The 16,271-nt window shown below is 34.4% G+C and overlaps 1 protein-coding gene across 3 annotated transcripts in view; it reads right to left on the minus strand.

Annotated features, from left to right (window-relative positions):
• The window catches only part of PPM1B (protein phosphatase, Mg2+/Mn2+ dependent 1B), a 79,660-nt gene that overhangs the window by 15,273 nt on the left and 48,116 nt on the right, over nt 1-16,271 (minus strand). For all 3 annotated transcript variants that reach the window (XM_036925623.2, XM_036925624.2, XM_036925621.2), the window contains exons 3-5: nt 9,766-9,883; nt 4,519-4,630; nt 4,079-4,136 (exon numbers count right to left, since the gene is read on the minus strand). In XM_036925623.2, the coding sequence (XP_036781518.1) occupies nt 4,079-4,136; nt 4,519-4,630; nt 9,766-9,883 (288 nt within the window). The remainder of the gene's footprint in view (nt 1-4,078; nt 4,137-4,518; nt 4,631-9,765; nt 9,884-16,271) is intronic.

Below are 16,271 nucleotides of genomic sequence, written 5' to 3' on the forward strand. Positions count from 1 at the left end.
ACCATATACCAGGTACTACTACTGTAGGTGTTGGGAACTACATCAGATGAAGTCCCAGATCTCACAAAATTTATTATATTCTAGTTAACACAACACAAACTAGCATTTTAGAAGAAGGAAAAGGGATGGGGGCACATGTCTCAGACCCTGCCTAATATAAGAACTTACAGCAAAATGTAGTTTTTACTTTTTCTGGTGCTCTAGGTGATTATTCTTTTGAGGTCACGGACTCCTTTGAGGAACTGATGAAAACCACAGACATATTATTAAAGAATGCATATGTACACACATAAATGTACTTTCAAAAGCTTTCTGGGGATTCACAAACCCGTTAATTAAGAATTCCGTGGTTATAATGGGGGAAGGGTTGGCTGGGTGGAAAGGCAAGGGAAGGTGAGGGGGATAAAGGGGCATAAAAATTCTCTATCATAATGAAGGTTGGTCATGGGGATAATAGTACAGCATGGAGAACACAGTCAATGATTCTGTAACATCCTTCTATGTTGACAGACAGCTGTACTAGTGGGGATGAGAATTTAATACTATGGGGAACTGTTGATCCACTGTGTTGTACACTTGAAACTACAATAAGACTATATATGAATCAGGAAAAAAAAAATTCCTGCTAAACACAGATTTCCACAGACTTTGATTATTGGGAAAATATCAATATTGCTTGCATGAAGAAGAATGAACATATTCCAAAGAAATTTAGTAAACAAGAAGATTCCCCTAAATAGTCAACTCTCTGAATTTGTAAATGATTTGACTTATAATTCAACTCAGCTTTCTGAAATACATTACTATCTAAAAGAATTTTTTAATATAAGAAAAATGAATGAACCCATTTACAGCAGAACAATTCTATCTCTGATACAAAGTACATATTCTAGCAATCTAAATAAATCTGATTAATTCTGACTAGCATTCTTTTTAAAAAATATATCTGAACAAAATACTGTTTTTGTTATTAAAAAAACTTAATTTTAATAATGCCTTCCAACGGTCTCCTCTCCTATATTTATTTCTACAACACTACTGTCTTTCCCATTTTGTGAGTTAACTACCAGCTCTTGCCACTGTACCTCCTGGCAACATCTTCCACATGGGAAAGATCTAACTAAGTTGAGAAACATTTACAGAGCATGTCCGTGCCTAATTCACTGCTACAGTAAGTTAAAGAAAGAGCTAAAAATTCAATTATACAGCTATAACTTATTTCTCTGCTTCTTTTGTATTTTTTAAGTACTTTTCCGGTACCTGTTGTTATATCTCAACATTTTTTCGAAGTTGTCTTTATTCTGAAAAGGTAAAGTAATATTTCCCAAGAAATATAGGTAGGTCATGGAGAAGGCAGTGTGGCACAAAGACAAGTAGTGACTCTATAGTACGTTACTACGCTGGGATGCAAAAGTTAAGTTTTTGTAGTAAATAGAGAAGCTTCATGAGTTTACAGTCATATGATCTCTGCACTATTTCACAACTACTTGACTTCCAGCATCTCTTTAATCTAATACCGCATGTTTCTGACAGACTGAAATACCATAGATAGTCCTTTGAGTCTATCATTCTTACACTTCAAAATGACTGATGGCTCCTTACTCTAAAATATATGCAAAAGGCCTCTACAGTCTCTTCAAAAATACTGCTGGCATCATAACTTATTTTTCACTACAGCAGGTCTACACTCTAGTCAAAATGATGGCCCTTTCCTTCAAAGATAGCTTATAGTTTGTTCTTGCCACTCCCACCCAGTTGAACTATCAACCTCCTCATTTCATTTTCTGCCATTCTAATCATTCATCAAATCCCATCTTTCATCTGAAAATATAACTTCCCCAGCAATCACTGTACACTTCACATGGCAATTAACACATTCTATATTTTGTCATTTGTTATTTTTTACTAAAAGATATGAGACGCTTTCCTTATTTAACCTGTACTATCTGTTTACATCTACACTGCAAGCTGCACTGTGAGTAGGAATGGGACCACACCTATGTCCTGAAGTCTCTCCTCTTCATCAGTGCACTACACAGTAGACTCTTAGTGTTTGATCTGCTGATGTTAGTAGAAAGCTTAGGTATGTATACATCTCCTTAATTTAGGTAGTCATATAATAATTATATTTAAGGCAAATTTTATATCCTGAGCATTTTCCCTTAGTTTCATGGTTCTGTCACCTATTTACTCACTACTAGTGATAAAGCTTCTCTGCCTCAGTATTTTCTGTTTTTTAAAAAGTTTAAAAATTATCCTGGTAGACTCCAAGAAGGGACTAGTGGGTACCAAAAGGAAGGGTTTGTGGTTACCAAAGGGAAGGGTTTGGGGAGGATTGGTGGGGAGGGCGGAAGAAAGGAATTAAGGGGCAATATAATTAGCACGCCTAATATAGGTAGGTCATGGGGAAGGCAGTGTGGCACAAAGACAAGTAGTGACTCTACAGTACCTTACTACGCTGATGGATAGTGACTGCAAGGGGTTGGAGGGGACTTGATAATATGGGTGAATGTTGAAACCACAATGTTGCTCATGTGAATCCTTTATAAGATTGTATATCAATGATAACTTAATTAAATCAATAAAAAGAAATAAAAAATAAGTCATCCTGGTATACATTAAACAGAAATTTTGGGTTATATAACATTTTAAAAAATCTTGTTTGGCATAAAAGCACCTTAAGGGACCAAGAAATTCAACAAGATAAAATGAAATAATTTTTAAGATTATACACCAGGGTTGTGTTTTAAACACATGAGGAAACAGGAATGCTTATATGGCTAATAATAACTCATTAATAAAATCAATCTTTTGAGGGTTTTTTCCTCTAATCATGGTAGTAGATGCTGTGTGGAACCTATAATCTGGCTGAAAAGGTTAAGACTCTTTCTTCATTCTACATCCCAGTTACCACTGTCTTTTTAAGGTGTCAACATCCTATCATCATTTGTTTGACTTAGGGTTCTCTAAATATGTCACAGGGCATTATCTTTATTTTTAAATTCATTTTCACAGCTATGAATACAATTCTTAATACTTTGAGGTACCTGCCAAAAATGACTTAGAATCGCTAAGTCTAGACAAAGATAGATTCTGTTAATTAGCAAATGTATTAGTATCACTTTTATTAACTCACTGAATGTATTTATTAATTTTAAATTTTTCTTTTGCCAGCATACTTTCATTGTTAAAAAAAAGAAATCACATGACACTGCTGTGTAATAATGAATCTTGGAAAATAATGCAATTGAGATGATACATAATTTCTGATTTCTGTCAAAGAGGGGTTGGGTGTGGAGGGGTGAGCCTAGTTCTTCTCAGCAAGTCTCATTATGAAGTTTGGCTCCCTTAAATCTTTGAAGCACACATGTTAAAAATTAAGTTATTCATTTTTAGATGTCCAAAAACTTGAAAACCCTTTGAGAAAATACTTATTTGAATTACTGACCTTAAAATTTAGGAGAGAAAAAATCAAAGACATTGTTCTGTCTCCCAAGACTAGTAACAAAGAGGAGCAGCTGACAGCTCATCAGTATTTCTAAGGAAGGTAAAGGGATCAAGAACTTTGCCTCTGACAAGCACAGCAGGGTACAACAGACAGTGGTTATTCCAGCCCAACGCAGACACCACAGAGCAGCAGTAAGGTCAGAGAGAACCGACCCTGATATATTCACACAGGGGCACTGAAGGGTCTGGTCTGTAGAAAGTCACTCACTCGCTATCACTAACTGCCAGGGGTGGCAGCAGCCTGCCAGCAAAGAAACTGAGATATTTAAAAGCACATTCTTTGCCTCAAAATTAAGACTTTAGGGAGAAAGACAAGGAAAAGTAGATACACAGGGAGGAAGTAAGTAAAGCCCAAACAAAAGGTATTTGATGCCCATTACTTAGTGACAACAAACCTATCTACAAAACAGAAGTTGATCTCTATCTCCAGTCAATATATATCCTTAAACTTTTACTGAAGCCTTAAAATGAAAAGCAGTAACAGTTTATTACAGATTTCATTATGTGAATATATTCATATCTAGTATTGATAAAATTATTTTAAATGCTTAAGAAGTAAAATAAAACTTACCCCATCACTTTCTCTATGTGGATTCAGCCTACTATAAACAGCTTCAATAATATTGCGCCTAAAAAAATATTATGCTTTAGTTTAACTTACATACAATTATTAAGTTTCTGAATATTTAAAATAATAATTCATCTTGACTACCTCAAAAATTAAGAGCCACACTGAGTACTTGCCAAGACCATTGCTGCTACATTTCACTCAGATTTGATCCTGCACAATCCATTTGTTCTCACTTAAAGAAAGAGGGCCTTCATCCTCAAAAAAGTATCATAAATAATTAGCCTCTTTTGGATAAAATTTTAGAGTTTCTCTCTAAAATCAACCCATATCAATCAACCCATAAATCAACCCATTTCATCTTTAAACAATTGCTATACTTCAAAATTATTCAATTACTAATTATAAATGAACTCAAAATTAGATTTTTTTGTTCTACTTACTTGCCAGCAAGACCTCCCCCAGGAGGCAAATTTGGGATATTTTCTGCAGACAAGATGCGCATGACATGGGCAAGATCAGGCATTCCTTCCTCACCAGACTTCTCCATAATTTCTGTAGGTTTTTAAAAAGAGTTCCTAAATTAATGTGATAAAACTCAATATTCACAAAGAGGTAGAACAAAAGGTACTATCTGGTAGTACCTTTTTTAAAATGTAGAAAGCAAATATTACTATGGCACAAGTAAGCCAAAAAAAAAAACATAAAAAGTCATCTGCATATATATGTTCATTCTAGCATTACTCATAAAAGCAAAAACTGGAACAAATGAAATGTCCAACAATAAAGAGACAGGAACATTTTGGTATAGCCACTGAGTAAAATGGTTTATCATCACTAAAAATGATCTCTATGAACACTGTAACAGCTACATGAAAAAAATTTTTTTTCAAATGTTATGAAGAACTATATAAAAATTTTAATACTATATTATAGGAAAACAAAAGCAATGGATGGATAAGGATTATAAAAGGGAAAAACTGAAAATCATTTTATAGATTTTTTTTGTTATCTAAATAGCTATGTTCCACAACAATTAAAAGAGAAAAACAAATTACAGAACTTGCTAATGCTTAGAAAAAAACATTTACACATTCAATTTTTACTTATAATTATGGAAAACACATATTTAAAGCATAATTATTAGGCCAATAACAAGACAAACTCAAAATCAATGGCAACTTACTTTTAAGACAAAAAAGCAGTTGTCTTAAAGCAGCCCTCAAGATGCAAAATCCAAACTGTTTACCTTGCAAGGCCCTCACTGTGACCTTCTGACTCCTGTACTCCAAAGACTCTATTCAAGGAAGACTACTCCTACTTCTACATCTTCACATGTACTTTTTCCCTTGGCTTAGAACACTTTTTATGTCAATCCAATAAACCCCTTTGTTAAACTCATATTCAGCCTTCAGATTTCAACTTCACTGTCACTTTCTCCAATTCTTCTCTAACCCAAGCCTGGAGTAGGTACAACGGTACATACTCCCATTGTACACAATGTTTAACTGTATCACAGACCACAAGCTTCATGAAGGTAGGCATATAACTTTTCTACCTTACCCTTGTATCTCAATAGTGCAGTTTCTCACTCAGCCTTGGCACTACTGACATTCCTGACCAGGTAATTTTTGTTGCAGAGGCAGTCCCGTGCACTGCAGAATGCTATGCAACCTCCCTGGCCTCTACCCACTAGATGCCAGTGGCATCCCCTCCGTTGTAAAACCAGAAATGTCTCCAGACATTGCCACATGTCCCATGGGGGACCAAAATCTCCCCTAATTGAGAACCACCGCCCTCTAGCACTTTACCAACCAGTTTTCACACCCCTCTACCAGTGCCACTGCAGTTCAACCCACCACCACCATCTGCCCGCCTGCATTAACACGTGATTCCTAATTGGTCTCTTGGCTTCTTCTTTGTTCCCCACTTTACAGTTCTCTTCTCCATGCAACTGAGGAAGAGCCTTTGAAAATAGTCAGATCGTCACTCTTGTGTTCAAAATCTTTCAAGACTTCCCAACATCGTTTGAGTGAAGTCCACAGTCCTCATTTTGGTCTACAGCCCTACATAATTTGCTTCTTAGCAACCACTCTTAGTCTTCCACTTTTCTACTCGCTCATTCAATCCCGACCACACTCTCTCAGCCACTCTTTTTTCCCAAATTCAGTTATCTGCTCAAATGTCTTTCCTAACAGGCACCTTACTAACCAGTACTCCTTGTTACTCTCTGCTTGTTTTATTTTTCTTCTACTTGAAAAAAGAAATTATTGGTCTCTAGTAGAACATAAACTCTATGTGATCAAGAACTTATTTTCTGCTCTATCTCCAGTGACACACATGCTCAAGAAAAGCTGAATAAATGAATACATGTAGTTATTTAGTTTAATCCTATTCCATTTAACAGCACACCTCCCCAACCAGTTCACTCCCACTAAAAACACATTCGCGGAGTTGTAAAACACACCAGAATACTTTGACCTCAAAACTTAATGTCAAATTACATAGTTTAAAACTTTAATAGAAATACAGTGCTCTTCAAGAGACTGGAGCCTTCAGAGGTTAGGCAAGCAGGCTTGAGATCACTTCACAAGTAGCTGACCAAACTGGGGAGTGCTTACCAAAGCAAAAACTATTCATTTTGTTATGAACGAAGAAACAGGACAATAAGAAAATTCTTCTTGCCTTCTGATAAATTTTAGCCAGCAATCCCCCATCCAAATATATTGTAATTTATCAGAAAATGTATATTTTTAACAGTTCCTCTTAATATGTATGACATTATCAACAGGATTGAATGCCTCTGACGTGGTCTTCAGAGTATTCCCACATGTTTCTTATCTTTCAATTACCCTAAAAGCAGAACTCATTGACAGTTAAAACATATATGTAAAAGACAAAAATGAAAACTAAACCTTTAAACACCTTGTTTAGGGTGTGTAACCAGACAGTTATAAAGCTAAAAAAGATTAACCTCTTCCATGCTGCCCCAAATTTGCAAAACAACTAGTTTTCCCATGGTAATTAGACATTTGAAGTTGCAAATCTTCACATTTAAAACTCTATTAATAATTAACAAATGAATGGCTACTTAATCCAAAATATGACTCATACTAGGCTAAATTCAATAAGCCTATCACACCATAATCATTAAAGTTATTATTATTTAAATGTATTTACTATTTTTTTAAAAAGCCATAAAGGTATTAGGAGAAAATGCAGGTCAGTATGTCACCCTGAACTGAGAAAAGGACTTGGTAAGAATAACAAGGCAAAAAAATAAATAAGACTGACATAACATAACAATGTAACTTCATAAAAAGTAATTTTGTATCTAAAAAACAGCACACATAAAATCAAAATGTATTAATTGGGGATCCTGTCGTAATCTCTAATACGCATTTTCAATTTATCAGGGTAACCACTAAATGAATTTTTAAAAGAATGTTCAACTAATAAGCAAATGGAGGGATAAAATGGAATAGAAAACACTGATGAATACAAAAGACAAAAAAGAAGAAAAAAGAAGAGTAGATGGAACATAAAGAAACAATTATGATAGATTTAAACCCAAATATATCAGCAATTCAAGATAAAGAGACTAGCTTCTTCCCTCCCTCATTCCTGAATAATAATGGATTTTTAGCCCAAAAGACTTAGTAAGGCCAAGCAAGTTAAGTCTTGAGGGGGTGGAAGGGCAATGGTGGTAGCAGCAGGGCCTGGCACAGGGTACTCAAGCCTGAGTACAGTAAGCAAAGCTCTAGCACTGGGGGTAGGGGACAACCTGGAATGGGGTTCCAACCCAATGTGCAGTGAGAAAGGCATCTAAACAAGGGTTAGCAGTGACAAATTTGCTTCAGTAGTCAGTAGGAGCCAGGTTTCTCGTGGTAGTGGGAAAAGGAGTGATAAATAATGAAGAGGGAGGAAACTAGAATGAACTCTGTAGTATTGAACAGGAGTTGGAGTCACCAATGGAATGAATAAATAGGAAGGGAGGGAGAACTTTGGACATAAATCGTATGTGTGTACAGTTCTATCCTTCAGTAGGGTATGGAAATGCCCTAATAGCACACCTAATGCCCAAATTCCAATTCCTAATACTGTTCTTCCCTAAACTAAACTAAAAAAAAAAAGAGATCACTGGAAAAGTGGCTCATTTAAGAATGCTGCAGGGAAAATACCAGATGAATCTGGAATATCTCATTTTGCCAGAAAGTAAAGAACTCAAAGAATTATGGAGACAGGTCAAAAAGACAATGGAACAAGCTTGAAGAGGTTCTCACTGGTCATATCGAGAACAATACAAGCAGCAAAATGACAAATAATAGTAACAGATTACAACACTATGAATACAAAAAGAATCTGAGTCCATGCTCATAGGAATTCAACAAACAAATGGGGAGAAGACAAATTTTTCTTTACAGTAAAATGCTAACTAATACATATGGAAGGAATGACTGAATTAGAAAATTACCATTTGTTTATTGTCCTAGTAGCAACTGATTCAAGCAAGAATCACCAATGGACACTAAAACTGGTAGGTGAAAATTTTAGGAGTAGGTTATTAACATAAGCTCAAAGTATCTCCTTACTGAATACTTACTAAAATAAGTACAACATACTTATTAACTGTTCAATGAATGAGCCTGAAAGGCAACACTGCAAGTCATAAAAGTTGACCACTAATGGGACAAATTAACATCATGTGCCTCCCTATATGACGTAACTAAGAACTTAGGTTATACACTGGGAGGAGTACTAGAGAAGTGATTCTAAGTCTTATCAAAAGAGCAAACATCAGCTAAACTAACCCAAACTGAGGGACATTCTACAAACTAACCAACCCATACTGTTGAAAAATATCAAGGTTAGTAAAAACAAGAAAAGGACCATTCAACTTTCTTACACTAAGGAAGACTAACAAACAACTGGGAAGTCTGAATTGACCTTTTAGATTAGACTGTAATATTATATCACTGTTAACTTTTCAATTTTGATGGATGTGCTATAGTTATGTAGAGACTGCTTTTTTAATAAGGGGTACTGGGATACATCTGCAACTTAATCTAAGTGCTTCAGAAAAAAATTAGTAATATGTAGAGAGAAGCAGGGGCAGGGAGAGGAAGGAGGGAGAAAGAGGATGAGACTTTTACTGAAAATACATAGAGATGAGTCAAATGAGATACAATCAAACAGGGAATCTAGGTAAAAGGTAGTACATGTACATGAGAGCTCTCTATAGTAGTTTTGTAACTTATCTGTAAGTTTAAAATTATTGAAAAATAAAGCATTTTTAAAAATAAGTAAAATCAATAGTCTTTCACCACAAGAATGATTAACTATCAGTAAGATGAGAAACGTAGTGATTGCCTATGACTGGCTTGGGAAGGCAGAATTAGTGTTAGTGGAATTACAGCACTTGGTGTTCATGATAGCTTGAAGCAAATTTCACTTCTGAAATTTCTGTGTGTCGGGGAGGTTGGGGGGCGGGCTTTTAACAGACTATTTTCAAATTATGATTCTCTTTGGTGGTATATTAGAAATTTGTCATCTTCTCCCTGCCAATAAATCCCACACACTGATCTAAGAAGTGAAAGTAAACCTTAGGCAGTATTATGTTAAGAACTATTTGATAAACAAGGAAGAATACTTTTCCTTTCCTTCTAAATAGAAAACAGCATCTTTCTTACCTTCAACCCGTGATTCCAAGTACTTATCCAACTCTGAATCTTTTTTCACTGCTTCATCTGAGACCTTAGGGGCATTTGAAAAGCAAACTAGTACAATACTCATGTTATCCCGACTTCCCTGTAAAGAAAGATAACATAAAGAATTATGTTTCTATAATCTACCAATCTATTTTTTGCTTCAAAAGATTTAATCACATTAAGCAATTAGTTGATTTAATCATTCAGATTCAATATTTATTTAATCATCATCACACATTCAACACATTTTTTTCATTTCAAAGAACTATCTGAAGCATACCCTGAAGAAACAAGGTCTCTAGGTATGGGTAGATCTGTAATTATTTTACAGCTTTTGATTCTGTGTACCTGTTCTTACCCACCACCATTCAACAACCTGAGAAATGGAAATACCTTCATACATATGAGAACTTCTAAACCTGTTTCCTGGTCAAGATTGCATATTCTCAAAATGACTAAAGCCCAAAACACATCCTCCCAAACAAATGTGCAATTTTTCCCTACAGCTAATTAACCTGCATCAGAGCAATGTTACTAAAACTCTACTGAATTTGACATAGCTGACTGAAAACTGTTGATGGTTAGGATACCCAAGACACTAAACAAGTACAAAAAGAGTAGAAAACAACAGTTAAACTGGAAACTGTTTTGAGAGCACAGCATCAAACCATGCAATGTAATGAGATGGCTGAGATACACTGTAGGTCAGATGTAGGAACTTTTGAAGAAGGTATCAGACTGTTATACAGAACTAGAATTAGTGTCAGGGTCTGTAGAGAACAGCTAAAACTGCTCATTTAAGGACAAATTTTATCACTGCCTTTTCAGTAACACCATCACAGGCAAATGATCTATATTACAAGGAAGCACAGAATATATACTAGTCTACTACCATGAGATTATGAGAAATAAATTTAAAACTCTTTCTCATTACTTATCCTATAGGTGTATTACTTTGAGTTTCTTAGAATGAAATTTTTCTTGAGATAGTGATTTTTTTCAACTTTTTTTTTTCTATTCACTGTTCTCAAGAGCTAAGTCAATGGAGGTGGTAGGCTATTTTGTCTGATAGTGGGATTTCCCAACCCAAGTGGAAAAAAGCCAAGGTTACACCCATTCTAGATTTTTTAGTCCTTATGGTCAGAATGTAGGCAGGCATTGTTTGGTTTAGCCTTGCCAACTTTTGCAGAACCCACATGACACAGCCAAAAAGACAGGCAGGCCTTGATGAACCGCTACCACCTCCTAAAACTCAATGGAGCAAAGTTTGAAGGTAGTGGAGGTCAGGTCTTAAGAAGGCTTCAAAAAGAATCACTCTCTCCACAGACTCTCCAAGTTTAAGTAGGAAGAACCATCATGAGTATTTAATCAGATCCTCAGTATCTGGAAAAAAAAAATCAGGATTTCCAAATTGAACCAAACTAATTTCATTTCTTAATAAAACCAAAACTTCTATAATGACTTAACAGATATACTGATATGACTGTATGAAAAAATATCACACACACAGAATAGTTCCAAACAGCAAAAAAGGGAGTCAATACATTACACGGGAATCAATATTTACCATATAATAAGTTCAGGTCAGGCAAAAACTTTATACCATAGATATTCAAGAATCAAGCATCACTTGAATATTAATGATTTTTAAAAGCAATTTTATGAATAAACAGAATTAACACCTTACATTTTTAGAAATCTAATTTCTTCTAACCATTTTCTATTTTGGTTACAATAGCATGAGCACTGTTTAGCCATTCCTCATTTATCTACCTAAAATTTCCACTAGGTTTTTATAAGTTATAAAACACCCACCCAATCAGTTGGAAAATTAACTGAAAAGATAGTTTCAAGAAGCTGAAATACCCAAAGATATTTAAAGGAAATAATTTACATTTACACCTCAGCATGTATGAGTTCAATGTGTCTTCTATTTCTATTCAACAGAAAGATGAATTTCCCCTAAACACAGAGTATATTTCAGTAAATTTTAAACAGCACTTAAAAACATCCTTCCTTATGCTTCTTCAGTTTTCAAGAGATGAATCATCCTTGCAATAATCAGTATAAATTTGTCATTAAATCCAAAAAGAAACACAATAAAATTAAAAAAACAAAAAACAAAAAAAAATCCAGGCCTAGACAACTAAAAGCAATTAGCCAGATATATAAAACTGATTATTTTAGTAACTTTTTACTTCTTGATTTTGAAAACAGACAGCAATTATAGTCTAATTAATTGGAGCATTAATATAGCAAATAGGTAGGTCAAAGTAAGCCAGCACCCCTATATAAATAAGGATATTCAAATTTAAGAGAAAATAATTTGGTATTGTTAGTTTTAAAGTTGAACCCTTCCTAGTTACAAGTAAGTGTCCCGGATCAAGTCTTAACACAGCATATAAAATAGGTTGTGAACAGAATCTCTATATTGCCAAGGTTAGTAAACAAACATCTGATAAGTGAACCACAGATAGATATTCCCCATTTTTTAAATCAAAAACTTTTAATCTGACACTCATATAATTATCTCATTTACATATACTTCAAAAAACAGCCAAGCTTAAGGAATAGACCAAATTTCAACTATCCGTGAAAGACAAAGTCTACGATTACTTCCTTTCAAGAATACTCACTTCTCTCACCATTACCTTGAGCCTATTTCCCTCACAGAAACTTACCTCTTCACTTCCTAACAATCAACAAAACTAAAATGTATTGAAGTCTATAAACCAGATACTGTTCAGGCATGTGCCAAAAGCTTTACTTTCAACAAATCCATGAGGAAATACTGTATATAAAGATGAAGAAACCAAGGCTCTGTCCAAATTCGTATTAAGTGGCACAGCATAACTTAAAACCCAGTTTGGCTTCAAATACTGCATCCTAATACCAAATCCATGGTTCTCAAATGGTGCACCAGGAAGTCCCAGGATGCCACAGTGCACTCACAGTTAGGTTCAATGAGAGGAAAGACAGCAGTACTCAACATGTGAACACCCCACAAACTAGCTCGAGGTAGTTCATAGTTTTAACGTTAGATAATGCTTCACGCCTCTCAATGACATACTGTCTTTTTAAAGCTGGGGTTTTCAAGGTTGCTGTGATAAAAAGCAAAGTTCCCACAAAAATCAGTGTGATCCAGGAAATGAGGGTGGCAGTGCCCAGTGAGTCCAGGATTTCAGTTGTGCAATGTCCTACAGGTGCACCCATACTACTAGTAGGTAACTGTAGTTTTTTTAAAAACTAAGACACACTATTTCAGTATTTTTTTGTAAAGACATATACTCATTAAGTTGGATCTAACTTGTAACTTAAGTATTGATATGGCTAAGTAGCACTGTGAAAAAATTACTAGATACTGTGTTGGCACCACAAACCAACAAAGTTTGAGAATCTCTACACTGCACATACTGAACTTTCAAAACCAGTCCTCTTCCATACCTCAAAATACCCAACCACACCCTACTCTAATACTATCCATGTCTGCTTCTGTATTACCTATAATGGAAACTATAATTGAAAAACCCCTAAGTTTAGAGCTAAACAATTATTTTCAGGGGTATACAAGTCTATTTTCCATATTGCATCAGTAATCTAAAATAATACTGCCTTTGGAAAATCAGTCATTAATCTCCTTCCATGTTACCAAGAAACAGGTACTATACTTCATGTTTTAAGATAAACAAACTTCTAATAGGTGCCAAATAAGCTGGACTTAAGGAAATCAAATAGTATTGTAAAAGAACAATAAAGGAATACTGACTTCAATGATTTAAGAAAAACAAAGCAAGTGGCAAAACAACATGTATGGTATGATCCACTTCTGTAATAAGCATAAAAGAAAAAAGGAAAGAAGATCTAATTTTTATACTTCCACATATTTGTATGAATAAACACAGGGAACTATTTGAAAGGATATATAATGAACTGTGAGAAGTGATTATGCTAGGAGATGAGACTGGAAAGGAGGGACTTAAAAATTAGTAACTTTACTTCAAACATCTTTGTGTTTATTAAAAAAAATTTTTTAATGACTCTTACAATTATTGAAAAAAGAAAAGTCTTAATGTTTCCCTTGGGTAATTTTTTTTCATTAAACCCTCTGAGATAACATGGTAACAAACATAATAAACTTGAGTCCAAAAGCTTGGATTTCTAGCCTCAGCTTCAGTGCTCATCAAATATGTATGACTTACAGCATTCTTTTAACCTCATTTTCCTTACTTATAAATTGGAAACAATTTTTTATTTTGTTCACTTGAGAAGGTTACTATGAGGATAAATAAAATGAGTGTGATTTATAAGTTATGAAAGGCTATGCAAATAGCAGTTACATATTCTATGCAACCTGAAATTAGCTTAAATACAGTGAATGCTAGCACTGGCAATAAAATGGGAAGGCTGCTTTCTTAGGAGCCATCCTCCCCTAGAGCTAAATATGTAAATAGGATAATACCTGACCAGAGTCATCGAATGCTTACAGCTTCATATTGCTAAATGGCACCTTGTAAAATGACTGTCATCATTAACAATAATGCTAACTACCTTTTATGGTTGTGAAAAGTAAATGAATTAAAATATGTGTAAAGTGCTTAGAATAGCATTTGGCTCACAGAAAGCATTAATTTACATTTGAGTAATTTACTTTTAACACTATTGAGATTATTATCATGATCTTCCAAGATTTCATGAGTTAACATACAGAAGTGCTTATAAAGGGCATAACAAGTGTTAGAAAATATTTACACTTCATTTAAATCTATTATCAGGGAAACATCTACTTAAAAACTGGAACAACTCTAATCTGTCCTTTCAAAGCAGGTCATACCTGCAGAGCAATTACTAAGTGCCAAGCACTGGGCTAAGTGCTTTCCATGGATTTAAAATTTTATACTCAAACTTTCAATCTAAACTCAAATCAATCATTGTTTTATGATATTGTTAGCCCTGGGTTTTATAATACAAACAAGTGGAATGACAAAATTTTGGAGTTGGAAAAAAAGAAATAAGTAAGAGGTTTACAGTATTCTGTAAGCAACGTGCAGTGGTTCAAAAAATTCGTAATTTTAATATAAATGAGCTAATTAAGCTTCTCAAAACTGATTTCAATTTGAATGCAGCTTCATTCAAAGGAACTATGATGGTTGACTCCCACTAAAATTGAATGAATCATAAGTTCCGACCTCTTGTTTCTATTATCATGTATCACTTCTGAGATTCTAGGAATCTGCCTAGAGTCTTTTGATACCATCAACAGAATATTTAATCACTTTAAAACTGATAAAAGCTATCAAGTGAAATATGCCACCAGAATCATTTAAACCCCATTTAGAAGAGTGGGGCTGAAATTCCTGAAAACGAACAACCTTTCAGTGGAACAGAGAATGAAGTTTATCTACAATACAAACTTCCTTTATTTCAAATTACAGACCTAATAGATTTTTGGCTATTCTCTCAAAACTGCATGTCATTCTTTCAATAGAATGCTATGCAACCATTAGAAATTATTTCGAGCAACACTTATAAATATGGAGATCTATGATACACTGTTAAATGAAAAAGCAAATTATAGAATAATAAAAATAATTATCTCATTTTTATAAAAATACACACATATGCAGGCAAGCAAAAAAGACTGGAAAGATATATGCCAAGATGAAAGTAGCTGACTTGGGGAAGTGGCAAAATTTTTTAGTGCTTCTTCACATCATTTTTTTTTTCCAGTAATGAGTATAAACTGTTCTTTATAATTGGAGAAAATGCTGTTTTCATTTGCTAGTCAGGCAAAATATATACGCTTACTATAACCCCAAGAACTGCAGGTCGGAATCCCTCCATTAAGAGTTCAAGGAGAAATGACAATTTTACTGCCATTTACTATTCGATCAATGCCAGCCACCAATACTTCTGTACTTAACTCATCCAGAGAAGTAAAAAGGATTCAGTGTGCTTAAAAAAATAAATCAGAATAGCTAACAATACCATCATTAAACCCTTTCAGAAAAAAGCTGCCAACTGGAAACCCAGACCTTTACATTTTCTCTTTTTGAAGTTCTCTCCTCTCACTCTATGGAAAAGAAGTAGATGCTTCACCAAAACCTAGTCACTTTCGTAGACTCAGAACTCCCTCTTGAAAAACTTTTTGGCTATGCCTGTACCTTCCACAGCAGCTTACATGGTGGGAATACAAAAGGTTCTAACTTAGAATAAATAAGTCAAAATCTTTCTTTTAAATAACCAAAGTTTAGTTTTTTGCCTTGGTAACAGAATACTTGCATATTTTAGGGACAAGTCAAGTAACTGAAATTTTAATTGATTGCTATAGACACACTGAAAACTTCACTTGGAACTGCTATTTTAAAGACATTCAAGGGAATTGCTAATTATCTGCTGGTTTGAATTTTTTCTTCCTATTACTGTATCAAGTTAAGATTCACAGAATATTACAAATCTAAATTAAACTTTAGAGTCCTACAGGGATTCCT

The sequence above is a fragment of the Manis pentadactyla genome, chromosome 2, assembly GCF_030020395.1.
Source record: "Manis pentadactyla isolate mManPen7 chromosome 2, mManPen7.hap1, whole genome shotgun sequence".
NCBI lineage: Eukaryota > Metazoa > Chordata > Mammalia > Pholidota > Manidae > Manis > Manis pentadactyla.